The following is a 15,031-nucleotide window of genomic DNA, read 5'->3' as shown; positions in this document are numbered from 1 at the left end:
CTGCTATCCTCAAATTGCTCGATGCAGCTGTGGCCCAACACAACTTTTGTGCGCCATGGCGTCACATTTACAATCTGTGCGATGAACCCCAGCATGGTAATTGCTGAGTGTGAGTGAGTCCAGTAGGCACCACAGCCATACTTAACGGCATTGGCAGCATTACGACTGGGAACAATGCCTGTGCTGTAGAAGGCAGGGTCACAGCAAGCTGAGCAGTGGATGCCAATGCCGTCGCCTTCTCTGGGCCTACTAAATACAGGCAGCACTAGTAGTGACATCACCTGCTCTGCTTGAGCAGCTACCTGTTCTGCAAATAACCCAGTTATACTGCACTGATTAATATATGCAAAAAAAGCATTTTCATTTGGTGTACATTTTGTTTTTGCACTCGGTGTAGGTAAGAAAGTAAAACACATGTCATCTTCCTCTTCTTTAGGAAAGACAACAGGAAACATTTTATTTATTTATTTTAAGGTTTTATAGAGCGCGAACTTGACCCGTGAGGGTATCAGAGCGCTTTACATATTCAAAGGGTAGTATAGAGCGCAGTAAAATTACAGGAACCTGTACATCATAGAGCTTACAGAAATTGTGGGGTCATAGGGTGGGCAGGAGATTACAACAAATACTGCACATTTGGGATAAGAGAAGCTATACATCAGGGAATTTACAGGGACACGCGCAGAGTTTAAAATATCAGGGACATGTACAGGCTGACAACAGGGGTCACAGGCAGAAGCAGTGTTATAGATGAGAGAGAGAGCAGGAGTAAAGAAGAGAAAGAAACAACAGGAGAGGAGAGAGATGAGACGGAGCTAATTTGAAGGAGAGCAAATCAGATACAAAGAGAAAGCAGCCATGATGTGAAGAAGAGAGCATTAAGAAGAGAGAAGAGAGAATGAAAGGATGTAGAGGACAGGACAGATGAAAAACATCAGACAAATGATAAAATGGAGACACAGCTAATCACTGCTAGAAGAGTGATAATAATGAGCCAATGTCGAGGGGAGAGAGAGCAGAGCATGGATAAAAGTGAAGAGGAAAAAGGGCAGGGCTAGAATGAATAGAGAGCAAACCAGAAATACAGGGAATAAGGTAACACATCAGGTGTAACAAAGATGATAGAAAACAATTAGAGAGGTTAGAAGACTTAGAGCAAAGACGTAGGGGACAGAGAACAGATCAAGGTTAGAAGATAGAGACTGAGGCAGTGAGAGTGTTGAAAGTGGGGCCCACTGGAGGAGGAAGTGAGCTGTGGCCTCCTTGGCAAAATTTTCAGCACCTGCACTTCTTTTTTTTTTACAAATTAAGCACTGGGTGGCAGTAGCAAGAGGAGTAAGAATTCACTGTGATTGGGTAATTTTTAGGGGAAGCCAGTAAATATTAGGATGACAAATGCAGAGGGGAGTAGTCAATACATTTGGCATGGAGGTTTCTTGGTAGCGAAGAAGGCGCCGAGTTTCCTCCATAGGCTTGTACGGCCACATGCATCAATGTTCCCGTTTGCAAATTCTTAATTGCGAAAATTAAGGAATCGCAATTAAGAATTCGCAAACGGCTATGCATAAAGAAATCTGATTTTTTTTTGCGATTTCTTAATTTTCCTTAATTGCGATTCACAATTTGCGAATCGCAATTAAGGAATCCCTTCATTGATTCCTATGGGCCTAGAAGGCATTCTCATTTTGTGATTCGCCAATTAAGGAATCGCAAAATGAGAATGCAATTCAAGGGAGCGGGGGGGGGTCCAAAGGACCCCCCTGCACCCCTGAAATGTACCTTTAAGTACTTTTTACACACACACATGCCCCTAGGGCATGTGTGTGTGTAAAATGAAACTTTGAAAAATGCACTTTTGTGCATTTTTTAAAGTTATCGCAAATTACCATAAAGTTTAACTTCATGTTAATTTACCACTTCCTCTTTGCGATTTAGCAATTTAAAAAAAATCATGCATTGTATTTAAGAAATCGCAAAATTGGGATTTCTTAAATGCAATGGCAATTTAAGAAATCACAAATAAATCGCGATTTCGTAATTGCGAAAAAAGCAAAAAAGCTTAATGCATCCCAAATCAATGAATTGCATTCGCAAACAGCAAAATTTTGCGATTCTCACCGTTTGCGAATGCAATTCAGTTTGATGCATGTAGGCATATATTGCAACTTTCATGGGAGAGTGTGGTAAAGCAATATTGTCTGCGCATCTAATAAGTGCAACCCAGTGCAGCCAGGATTCGTTCAAATCTTTGAAAATATTTAATCAAAACTAGGGCAGCAGCAACTGATTGATGGTTCTAATGGACCACTGTAATTCTTTTATAACGAGATTTTGTGGCAGCAGAGAAACATTCCTACATATTATACACTAAGAACTGCATACACTTTGAATCTTCACCATACAGATTATATACGCCTTCCCTAAACAGTTATGAGAAAAAAAGTAGAACAGTTAACATAAGTCACATCTCTTAGTTCACCTTTTGAGTCCGTTGCTGATTCTTCCAGTTTTTAAGTTTCTGTAAATGGCTTCATAGTGCTAAAACAGAACATGAATTAAAAATGATCTTGAAAGTTCATTGTCAAAATCTTCCATCTTGCATTTAACACATTTCAGTATACATGATTTACTACTATTTTAAGCTAGGTTCTTCACATTGCCATTTTGGTATCCAATGCTTGTTATAGGGACAAGATCTTGCTGACGGCCCTTCTGTTTTGAGCAGCGGTTCCTAATAACTTTGTACAGAGCATACCCGGGGATTACAGCGCTTGGTACCCCAGCCAGAATTACAATGATCGCATATACCCAATTTGGGTAATTGATGCTTTTGGCTTTAGGAAAGAGATTGTACTCAGGATCCCAAATGATGTAGAGCAGTTCTTCGTTCACTTTCACCACAAAATAAAATAGAAATATGACTAACATAACGAGGGGACTGATGACCCTCCATGTGGCCTGCCAGAATATATTAGGTTTGTGACCAATCATGAATTCGATGTCATCATTAAACCTGTCTATTCCATAAATGTAGACAACTCCGACCATTTCACAAAAAGCAATAATAAGTAAGGGGATGGAGCCAGCAAAATTGTCAAACAAGGCCAGCCAATAGTTTCCGGAATTCAGCACAAAAATCAATGCTATCAAGAATGATACTGCACAGATTGTTCCTGTAATAACTTCCTTAGGCCATTTTTTAGGAATAATTTGTAAATCCATGAGTGGTACTAGCACACCTTCCATGTTGCCAAACATGGACGATAGACCCAAACAAAAAAGCATGATGAAGAACAGGATGGACCACAGCGGTGCTATTGGCATTTTTGTGATGGCTTCTGTGAAGACAATGAAAGCCAAGCCAGTTCCCTCAACACCATCACTTAAGAGAGTTTCCAGGTTGCAGGTCTGGAGGTTTAGTGACTGTGTTGTATTTGCATCTGTAGCATTGAGATATGTCAGCATCATATCATAATTCTCTTGGGTTATATTTCCTTCTGGCAAGTCAAAGGCATTTGTCAAAGTTAGTATATTTTTGTCAAAGCAGTCATCATATCTGGCAGTCGCACGAAACCCAATGATGGCATAGATAACAGTTGCAGCATAAATAGATGTGCAGCCATTGATGATAGAGATGATGACGGCATCTTGCTCGCAGTTGTTGTGAACAGAATTGTAACTCGAGAAGGAGATGAGTCCTCCGAAGGCAAGGGAGAAGGAATAAAAAACCTGGGCACCAGCATCTAACCAAGTCACGGGGTTAGCCAGTTCTGCAAGGTCTGGAGTGAAGAGGAACACAATCCCACTGACGGATCCTTTCAAAGTTAAGGCACGGATCAGAAAAATTGTAAGCACCAGATATGGAAGCGTGGATGTTACATATACTGCCTTGCCAGTCGTTTCGATGCCTCTGATTGTGCACACGTACAGAACAGCCCAGGCACAGGCTAGGCATAGTACAAGCCACCACTGAAGAGTGCCAGAATCATCAATCGATGTGGAAATGTTTAACGTTTCTCTGTACCAAAAGTAATCAACCGGACTGCTATCAGCACATTCTGGCACAAAACCGGTTTTGTTCAAAAACAGGGGACAGTCACTCCATGGAAGTGGTTCTTGGAAGGAGTTGAAGAAATACCACATCACCCATGCAATTATCGTGTTGTAGTACAAGCCCACGAGGAATGATACTAACATTGAGGCAATACCGACTCCCTTCAGATACGGGTGGATAGTGCTCCAGACACCGACGCTTCCCTTCCTGAGCCGTTGTCCAATGGCGAATTCCAGGTGAAGCAGTGGGATACCCTCAACCACCAGCAAGATAAGGAAAGGGATCATAAACGCCCCTCCTCCGTGGCTCTGGCACAGATAGGGGAATCGCCACACGTTTCCCAGGCCGACACAGAAGCCCACACACGTCAGCATGTACTGCGCTTTGTTGTCCCATTTTGGCCTCTCGTTTGCCTCATCCTTCTCAATCCTCTCGAGCTCTTGGTGGGAAGTTATCCTGCTTTCCAAGCCGGGATTTGGTAGTTGTAGTTTCAGTTTCACCATTTTGTATCTCTTCTTGCGAGGGCGCCGTGTGAGGTGGTCTCAAGGATGTCTTCAGTCTAATTGAGAGCTGTCAGTACTGCCTTCAACTATTTATAGTGAACCTTTGGTACTGAGTCGGCCGTATGAAGAAACGTCAGCACAACCCTTGGAATCAACTTGTACAATCATTAATGCCTTATCGGTTACAGCTGGCCGTAACAAGGCATTCTGCAAGTATCAAACTCCAGTTGCAGATGTGAGTGCAATCCACAAACCCAATTACTTTAACTTTAATGATTCCGGGATGATTATGGCACGCTCTTGCCCCTCCTCTTCTGCGAACTGGGTTGTAAAACAAACCGTGTTGAACCATTAGAAACGAGTTTTAAATGGCCTCCTGCAGTATGATTACACACACTTAATGTTGTTGACTGATACTTTGAGATGAGTCGCAAGGTTAAAGATTATTTTCAGCGGCCAACTCGTGATATAATTACATGTTCCTGTTCCTGCTCCAGTAGAGCAGGCAGCAGGAAGTGTTTTGCGAGAAAAAATCCACTAGGAGCAAAATAAAGTTAAACATGAACCAGCACAGTACACTTGGGTTAAAATGAAAGATCCCCAGGGCCTTGCAAGATGTCACTGTTAGGCTGCTTAGCAGGTGCTGGGTCACGGAGAATGTAAGATCGATGTATGCGGGGAATTTCATCAATATGTTGGGTGGGCTCATTATTTTTTAAGTTAAAAAAAAAGAATTTTATTAGTCAAGAAAAAAAAACAGGATATCAATACATAGTACATAAATAATTCAAGGGTAACTGAAGGAAAGGGAAAAAGAAGGCAAAAACAATCAAGAAAAACATTGCAGTAAAATCAATGACATAAACTAACTATGGGCATTAAAATTAAACATAGGAAATACAGTGGTTGCAAGACATGCTCGGGTAAGAGTATATACATAACAGGTAATACTGAAGAAAAGAAGGAAATGTGAAGGGTATTCAAGGGGGTTTAGGACCTCCTGTTGATCAGGCTGTAGATGGAATGAACGATTGGCACATTTATCCAGATACAACGTAATAAGAAGCCATAATTCTGCACGTTTTGCAGCCATATGAATAGGGAAGACCAAAGCAGTATCCAGCCTATGATTGTGACAAACATTGTACCACCATGCTTTGAGGGAGATGTTAGATGAGGTCTTCCAACTGACCATAATCTGTTGAAACGCAACAGCCAACAATAGGTCAACAATGCGAACATCAAATTTAGTATCCTCCCAACACGGTGAGAGGCTTCCCAGGAAGATGTGAGCGTGAGAGAAGGGAATGCGAGTGTGGAAGATTACATTGATTTGAGCCCACACCTGTATCCAAAAATCGTGAGTAGATTTACAAAGGAATAACATATGAAATAAAGTAGCATGTGGAGAGGAACAGGACCAGCAAACATACGGAACGGTAGAAAACCGCCTATTTAGAGTAAAAGGCATATGAAGCAGCCTATTATAAATAAAGAACATAGATTGCGTTAGGGTCGCCGCTCTAGTCGATTTGCGTATCCTGGTCCATATCCTGTCCCACAGGGAAGTTGGCCACGTTGTGACAAAGTCATGTTCCCACTGCTCTACCACCTTAGACTTAGGCCTAGTAGACTCAATAGCATGAAGGTACTTATAAATAGTAGAGGCCTTGGGGGTAGTACACAGGAGAGAGTGAAGTCGTGAAGCAGGGGTGGAAGAGGGGGGAGGAACCTGTACTTGTAAGAGTCGAGTGTAAGTCGCCATCACCGTTGTTTTAAGTAGAAGGTCTTTGGGAGCAAAGGATGCAGGCAAGTCAAAGGAAGAACGGAGAGCGGAAAAAGGTAGAAAGGTAGAGTGTGAGAATAATTGCGAAATCCAGACTAATCCCTTATGTCTCCAGGATTTCCAATAAAAGGGCTTATTATGAATTAAGAGATGTGCGTTATGCCAAATGGTGGAGGAAAGGAAGTCAGCAAGAGTGGCAGGGGGAGGAGGATTGGAGGATAGGAGGAGTCTGGTAGTAAATTTATGGATGGGAGTGGGAATTGAAGAAGGTTTACGTGAGAAAGAAATGTATTCAGCAAAGGAAAAGGGTGATAGGAAAAGGTGCTCAACCTTAGCCCATAAGGGACAGGGAGAGGTGGGGTCCTGTAACCAAAAGGAAGCTTGCCACAGCAAAAAAGCTTTTTGATAGGCTGGGAAATCTGGGAAGTTAACTGCGCCCTCTGGTGTGGGGCGAATAAGTCTGGCAAGGGACATCCTGGGTTTTTTGTTATTCCATAAAAAGGAAGACAAGACCGAATTGATTTTCTTAAAGAATTTAGAGGGAATGGGCAGCGGGATATTGGAAATTGTATAGAGAATTATGGGGGATAGCATCATCTTAATGGCATCAAGACGACTCCACCAAGATAGGTAAAGGGGATGCCATCTGGTCACTAGATCCGATATTTTTTGAATGCATGTATTTAGGCAAAGGGAGACGGTATCTGAAATAGAGGGGGTAATGTGTAGGCCTAAATACTTACAGCCTGATTCATGAACGGGCCGTTTTGCGAGGCTCAAATAGCAAATCATAAGGAATCGCTATTTGAGACTCGCAAAACGGTAATCATGTAGGAATCGCAATATTAATTGCGATTCCCACTGATTTCTTATTTGCGAATAAGGAATAACTCCCCATGCATTCCTATGGGCAAAAAGGCCCATAGGAATGCATGGGCAGTCATTCCTCATTTGCGATTAGCAATTAGCTAATCGCAAATGAGATTGCGAGTACAAGGGTGCCAGGGGTGTCCAAAGCACCCCTGCAATGGAAATTAACACAGGTGTTGCACACACACATGTCCAAAGGACATGTGTGTGTGTAACGTGCAACTCAGAAAAATGCATTTAAATGCATTTTTCTGAGATTTCGCAATTTACCACGAGGTTTGACCTCGCGGTAAATTGCGATTTCGCAATTGTAAAATGGATGATGAATTACATTTAAGGAATCTCAAATAGAGATTCCTTAAATGTAAATCCTCGCAAATATGCGAATTAGCAAATAGCGATTTTTGCATTTGGGATGTTGAATCCCAAATGCAAAAATCGCACTCGCAAAGGGCCAGATTCTCAGAATCTGGCCCTTCGCGAGCCGATTTGGCCTTGATGAACAAGGCTGTTAATGTGCGAGGAGCTCCAAGTGAAATTGGAAGCGCTAAAGTCAGGTTTAAAAGTAAACTTCGTCAAGAGCAAGATCTCGCATTTATCGTTATTAAGTTTGTAACCAGATATCAGAGAGTGGTTCCGCACTTCCTCCAAAAAAGAGGGAATTGAGTCTGTTGGATTGAAGATGAAGAGTAAAATATCATCTGCGTAAGCAGCAAGTTTAATATGGGAATTTGCGGTCTAAAAGCCATGAATGATGGGATTCTGACGAAGTTTGGACAAAGAAGGCTCCAAAGCCAAGTTGAAAAGAAAAGGGGAAAGGGGACAGCCTTGGCGTACTCCTCTACCAAGATCAAAAAAGGAGGAAACATGACCATTCGCGCAAACAGCAGCACGTGGGTGAGAGTACAATAAGGAAATCAAGGAAATAAATCTGGGACCGAAACCAAACAATTGGAGAGTGTGGAAAAGGTAAGGCCATTCAACCCTATCAAAGGCCTTTTCGACATCTAAGGCGATCGCTGCAAGGGGGTGTTGTATACGCGAGGATTTCGATAAAATGTTAAACAAAAGTCTAGTATTGTCTGAGATAAATCGACCCTTTACGAAACCGGACTGCTCCTCACCTAAAAGGTCGGAAAGCAGAAGGTCCAGTCGCGCTGCCAATGACTTAGCGAATATTTTGTAGTCGATGTTTACAAGGGAAATAGGTCTGTAATTTTTACAATATTTGGTGTCTTTCCCTTTTTTGGGTATCAAGCAAATGTGAGCCTCGCAAAAGGACCCTGAAGAGCTACCGAGGGCAGCAAACGTGTCTATAAGAGAATGGAGTTTTGGAATAAGTAACTTTGAAAAAATTAAGGTAAAATTCAACAGTGAAACCATCCGGTCCAGGAGCTTTGTTCATTTTGAGGTGTTGAAGTGCAGTAAGCAGTTCCCTCTGGGAAATGTCAGATTCCAAGTGGGAGAGGTCAAGAGGAAAATGTTCAGGTTTCTGGATGGCAGAAAAGAAATGTGTTTGCTCCTTCTTATGCCAACCTATTTATGGGTTGGTATGAGAGGGAGCATGCCTGGAGCCGAAGAGCCGCCAATTGGACCGACCATATACTTTTCTGGGGTCGTTTCATAGACGACATTTTAATTCTTTGGAGAGGTACTGAGAAACATATGGAAGAGTATTTGGCCTTTTTGAACAATAATTTGTTCAATGTGACACTAACTATGAACTTTCAACATGAAAGGATTGAATATCAGGACGTGGAACTCTTTGTAGTGGGAGATACTGTTAAAAGTAAACTTTTCAGAAAAGAGACCGCAACTAATTCCATTTTGAGGGCAGACAGCTCACATCCAGTATCAGTTATTAAGGGCATACCATATGGCGAAATGGTCAGAATCAGGAGAAATTCCGTGATGATGGAGATTTTAACATTGAAATCAACAAGCTTAGGAATAGGCTAAAATATCGGGGCTACTCCAAAAAACTTCTAGATTCTGCGTGCAAGAAAGTAAGTCAAATAGATAGGCATGCAACTTTAATACCCAAACCTAAAGATAAGGAGATAAAGAGGCCTGTGGCATTTGTAACAACATATAACACAACACAGACAAAGACAACATTTTCAGGATCCTTAAAAAACATTGGCATTTGCTATTGGGGGTACCAGGTCTCTTGGGACAAATTGGAGCTATATATATACCATAAAAAACACAGGGGGTCTATTAGCTAACTATTAAAGCTACACTATCAATACTGAGTCGCCTAGATCTCAACGTGTGTGAATCACAAGGATAGTGAAAGAATGAAAACATAGATAAAGAGGAGTGGACTCAAACTGCAAAGGAGATCGATACATTATAGAATATTCATAAGTGGCTGACCAGTCCCAAACCGATGATATAGGGTTTCCATCAAAAAAGACTTAATGATCAGTCATATCATCTGGCCAAACTCAGGTGTGTGAAAGGCTAGTCCCCTGATCATAGGGACTGAACCGCACAGTGTTGATATCTTAGGATTTGGTCCACCAACATTAATGAAACATCCGTAATGACTGATCTGTTGATGGTTTGAAAGAAGGTGCAACAAAACAGAAAATGTGACTTAAAATAGGATGGAATGCCCTCCTTTGTACAACTTTATTCTATGGACGTGACATGCCTCCTAATTAAAAACAGAACAGTGCAAGAAGACAGTAACAAATATCTGCCTATAAATGGGCCAACATGTTTCTGCCTAATGGGTATCTAATCCCTCTGCATTCATCAGGGCCTCTGTTCTTATACTCGTTGCACTCTTACTAGTGAAAAAAAAGGGTTCACCACCTTCACCATAAAACCAAAAAATGTTGATAAGCTGAAATGGAATGGGTCAATACGGTACAACCTGTAATAACCATGTATTGTCACCCTCCGACTCACTCGCACTATAGTGAATCCCTGACTGATGGGTGAAGCTACCTCACCTCACCTGGACGCTGCTCAGGTATAGGAGGCCCCGCACTATCCGTCGGTGCCTCAAGCTGTCATCTGTCAGAATCAGGAGAAATTGTAGTGATGATGGAGATTTTAACATTGAAATCAACAAGCTTAGGAATAGGCTAAAATATCGGGGCTACTCCAAAAAACTTCTAGATTCTGCGTGCAAGAAAGTAAGTCAAATAGATAGGCATGCAACTTTAATACCCAAACCTAAAGATAAGGAGATAAAGAGGCCTGTGGCATTTGTAACAACATATAACACAACACAGACAAAGACAAAATTTTCAGGATCCTTAAAAAACATTGGCATTTGCTATTGGGGTACCAGGTCTCTTGGGACAAATTGGAGCTATACCAAAAGTAGTGTATAGGCGTGGCCCTACCATAAGTAATCTTATTACCAGAAATTATGTTCAACCAACCAACCTATCTAAACCAAACTGGATGCCTGTCACCCCTAATGGTTTTTACACATGTGGGGGGTGTAATATGTGTCCTTGGGGTATGAACAAGACCAAGGAATTTCATTATAACAGCACACGAACGTATCAGATCAAACAGTTTATTAACTGTAACAGTACAGGAGTGGTATATGCATTGATTTGTGCATGCAATAAAACTTACATTGGGAGCACTAAAAGAGCTCTCAAGATTCGCATGCAAGAACATAGAAGGGCTATTCTCAACGAAGATGCCAAATCACCCATCTTTGTTCACATTAAAAGATGTCATGAAGGGCAAAAAGATTTCAAGTTTCATGGTCTCCAAAAAATCGAACCTGGTGTGAGAGGGGGAGACTGGGAGCTATACATTAGGAAAGAGGAAGTGAGATGGATCAGTCGATGTAGAACAGTGAAAGAGGGGTTAAACAGTGATTCAGAAATGCATTACTTTTTGTAAGATTACCCCCACAGTTAATTTTGCAAAAATTAGCATAACGGCGTTTTCTGTTTAGTGGAATGTTCATCAATGTAACTTTATTTAGGTCATGTATCCAACTTTATTTGACTGAGAATTAAAATGGGTTTTACTGTAAAAATAGTAGATAGAAGAAATAAACGAAATTCATAAGAAAAATACTTTAGTTTATTTATAAATAGCATCTGGCTCATATACTGTGTCAAGTTGTCAAATAGAGATGGTATTTGTAGACAATTGTTCTTATATTATGTGTAGCGATGGCTTAATTGTATTCTCTAATTATACTTATCAAATATAGTATTTCAGTTGATATAGATTAATAGTGACTCATAATATGTTAAACTAGAACACTTTATATGTTGATAACAATTATATTAGGGCTGAAAATAGTGATAGGATATACGCAATTGGGTACATGTATACAAACTACTGTGTTTGAGGAGATTTGTTAGCTTGGCCACCCCCAGTTTGGATGCGATTTTATACGCTTAAATAGTAATATTTATCGGAAACATTACTCTGGTTTCCACTGCGAGCTTAATGAGAGCGACGCAAACGATGTCACTAGGACTCAAATATAGATATGCAGACGAAGTAGGGAATGTGAATGCCCAAATTAAGTCGGCCGAGGCGAGAAGGATATACAACACTGATTAGTTATTGCCACACCGAAATTGCGTGCATGTTTTATAATACTGTAATCAATATACATATTTCTCTTTTTTAAATAGCAGTAGAAGACGCAATCCATGTGTTACGTTATTTTCATTTTACGGACAAATACACATTAGATTGGCGGCACCAATCACAGTGACTGCCTCACAAACCGGAAACATTATTAGGATTTCCGCCTAATGCCTAATGGGACCGACATTAAAGCTACAAACACGCAATTGAACTTGCGGACCTTGTAGGGAACTCACATTACACTTTCAAGCCGGCGCTCGGGCAAGCATTAGGCAAGTTTCTTATTGGTCGAAGAATGCACCGGAAATGCCATGTGAATTTCCGCTTTAAGCATAGCAGGACGGTGGTTAAAACTACAACAACGCAAATTAATACGCGGACGTTGCAGGGAACTCAGGACGCCTAATTGAGCAGACTTTTTGGCGCTAATTAAGTCAGTTTTTGATTGGTCCAAGATATATTTAAATAACGTTGATTTTCAACACGGAACTGTCGACTCCTTACCAGGCGAGTCGTCGCAGGATGCGGATGCGGGTGAAGCTGAACTGAACTTTTCTTTATATGAACTTTGTCTACAAAGGACTTTTTTGAAAATATGTTTTTTTTAAATATGTGATACTCCTTGGTTTTGTGTATATTCAGTATTGTTGTAGTGGCCTTTGCGGTGGACCACTCCAAGTTGAGTATCTAAAAAAAAATGTCACTATTGCGAATACTAATAGATTGATCTCTTAAAGTGCAGGTTAGTAGGTGACTCTCGCCGCATTGTTTAGTATAGAAGAAATGTGTGAGAGACTGGGGAGAAGGTTGAGTATCAGAGGAGTACAGAGTTTTGTAGAAAAGGGAAAACTCAGTGAGAATGTCGGCATCCTTGTGCTTGAATTAGTATCATAGATGGATTCAATGTTTAACTTAATGTGCTTAACCTTCAAATAATTAGCGAGGATTTTCCCAGCTTTGTTCCTACCTCCATAAAACTTCGCACTAGATTCCAACAGATACAGTGAGGCATCTTCTGAAGATTTCTCATTAAACTTCATTTTGGCAGCAACAAGAGCAGTCAGACTATCTTGCGAGTGAGAGGTAAAGTAGGCGTGTTCCAATCTCTTAATGTCATACAAAAGGTCCCCAGTAAATTTACGGGCAGCTTTACGTTTTTTTGCCACAAAACTAATAATAAAATCTCCCGCAGCAGCCTTAAAAGCATCCCAAATGGTATGTTTTGAAATAGAGGGGGTGTTATTGAGCAAGAAAAACTCTTTAAAAAAATGGTAAAGGAGGCGGTAAACTTGGGATCTAAGAGAAGGATATCGTTAAAGCACCACCTTTTGGGTCCAACAGTTTTAGCGAGAACATCAATGTTGATTAAAACAGGGGCATGATCTGACAGTAAAATCGGACCAATTTCGGTGGTAGTGAGGGTTTGGGCAATATTGTGGGAAACAAAAATTTTGTCAATCCGTGATTGGTAATGATGAGAGGGAGAATAAAAAGTAAACTCCTTTAAAGTTGGATTACAGATTCGCCAAGCGTCAATGAGCTTATGTTGGGAAATGGCTAAAGTAAAGAGCTTGTGGGATTTATTAGGAATATAATGGGCATCAGATTTCCTATCAACAAAAGGATCTAGGGGTTGATTGCAATCACCAGCAAGGATGAAGTTATCCATAAACCGGGTTATGTGATGGGAGAGATCGGTCCAAAAAAGAGGCTCGCCACCTGTGGGAGCATAGACAGTAAGGAGAGAGATTGGAGCATCCCTAAGAGATAATCTGACATGTGTCCATCTGCCATTAGTGTCCGACTCTTGAGAAATGAGAGAGAAGGAGAGAGACTTGCAGCATAAGATTGCTACGCCGTTACGCTTACCATCACCTTGTGAATAAAAAACCTCCCCCACCCATCCTTTCTTAAGCTTTGCAGACTCAGTGTCTGAAATGTGAGTTTCCTGAAAGAATGCAACATCAACATTCAGTTTAGCTAAGTGGGACAAAATTCTCTGACGTTTGATAGGGGAGTTAATACCCTTAACATTCCATGAAATTATATTCAATGACATGCTATACAAAGTAACCTGTAATAAACACAATAAGCATAATGAAAGAAAAAGCCCATGAGAAACAATGACAGGGGAGGAAAGAAACTATCATCAAAAGTAAAGAAGCAATTACGTGTTATACAAAGTAAGCTGTAATAAACACAATGAGCAATGTTAGAGAAAACACCCATCAGAAAAAGGGAAGGAAGAAGAAGAGAATGCTTACAGAGAGTAATGAAAAGGGAAAGAGGAGAAACCACAATGAGTGTGAATTGAAGGAGAAGAAAAAGAAGCGGGTCTAGGAAGAGAAAGAGGAAAAGGAACATCAGAATGAGAATTGCAAAAATATCAAAGTGAGCAAAACCTGAGCAAATAAGATCAATATCCATGTACAAATAAAGAAAAGGAGTTGTGAAGGAGAGTTGACAGAACAAAAAGAGAAACATAAGGGAGAAACAAAAGACCAACATACCTACACAAGGGGGGGATAAGGAGGGATCGGGGGGGGATGGAACCACATAGGCAAGACAACACATCCAAGGTCAGCTGGGCGGGGAGCCAGGAATACAACATCAAACGAGGAGAAGGTTCCTTTGGAGGGGAAGGAGGAGAAGAAGAGATTAAGATGCAAACAAGAGTCGAATAAAAAATAGAAACAACAACGAACAACAGTGCAACTCTGAGAAAATAAGAGTCAATACTCCCAAGAAGAGAAAAAGAAACGAAGTGCAATGACATTGTAAAACAAGTAAGACTAGAACTCAGCCAGGGAAGGAGGACGAGGAACCAGAGGAATCCTTGTCAGAAGTCTTATGTGCATTGATAAAACTTTGGAGGCGCACCGGATCCTCGTAGGTGGTTGTTTTCTTATTACACATGACTTTAAACAGGCAAGGGTGGTAAAGGCCATATCTTGACCCCATTGAACGGAGATCTTCTCTCATGTTTAGGAAAGTCTTTCGGCGGTTGGCAGTAGCTTTTTTATAGTCCTGAGGGAAGAACAAAGAGGAACCAGACCATGTTAGTTTCGGAGAGGATTTGGCCGCTGTTAAAACCTTCAGGAGATCAGTATACTCTAGGAAGCAGAGAATGGCACCTCTTGGTCTCTGTGAGGGAGAAGCGAGAGTGGACGGGCGACCTAGTCTGTGGGCGCGTTGAATGTTGAGACTTGTACCTTCTGGCATATGGAGCAG

At 41.1% G+C, this 15,031-nt stretch overlaps 1 protein-coding gene across 1 annotated transcript; it reads right to left on the bottom strand.

Annotated features, from left to right (window-relative positions):
- Positions 1–455: 455 nt before the first annotated feature.
- SLC6A19 (solute carrier family 6 member 19) lies at positions 456–4,662 on the bottom strand. Its single transcript, XM_086965604.1, has one exon. The coding sequence runs from the start codon at positions 4,555–4,557 to the stop codon at positions 2,638–2,640; it is 1,920 nt and encodes a 639-aa protein (XP_086821730.1). The 5' UTR covers positions 4,558–4,662; the 3' UTR covers positions 456–2,637.
- Positions 4,663–15,031: the final 10,369 nt, after the last annotated feature.

Source organism: Lissotriton vulgaris, chromosome 4_1 (assembly GCF_964263255.1).
Source record: "Lissotriton vulgaris chromosome 4_1, aLisVul1.2, whole genome shotgun sequence".
NCBI lineage: Eukaryota > Metazoa > Chordata > Amphibia > Caudata > Salamandridae > Lissotriton > Lissotriton vulgaris.
The sequence above is the reverse complement of the archived record's forward strand: the minus strand, read 5'-3'. Positions and strand labels throughout refer to the sequence as shown.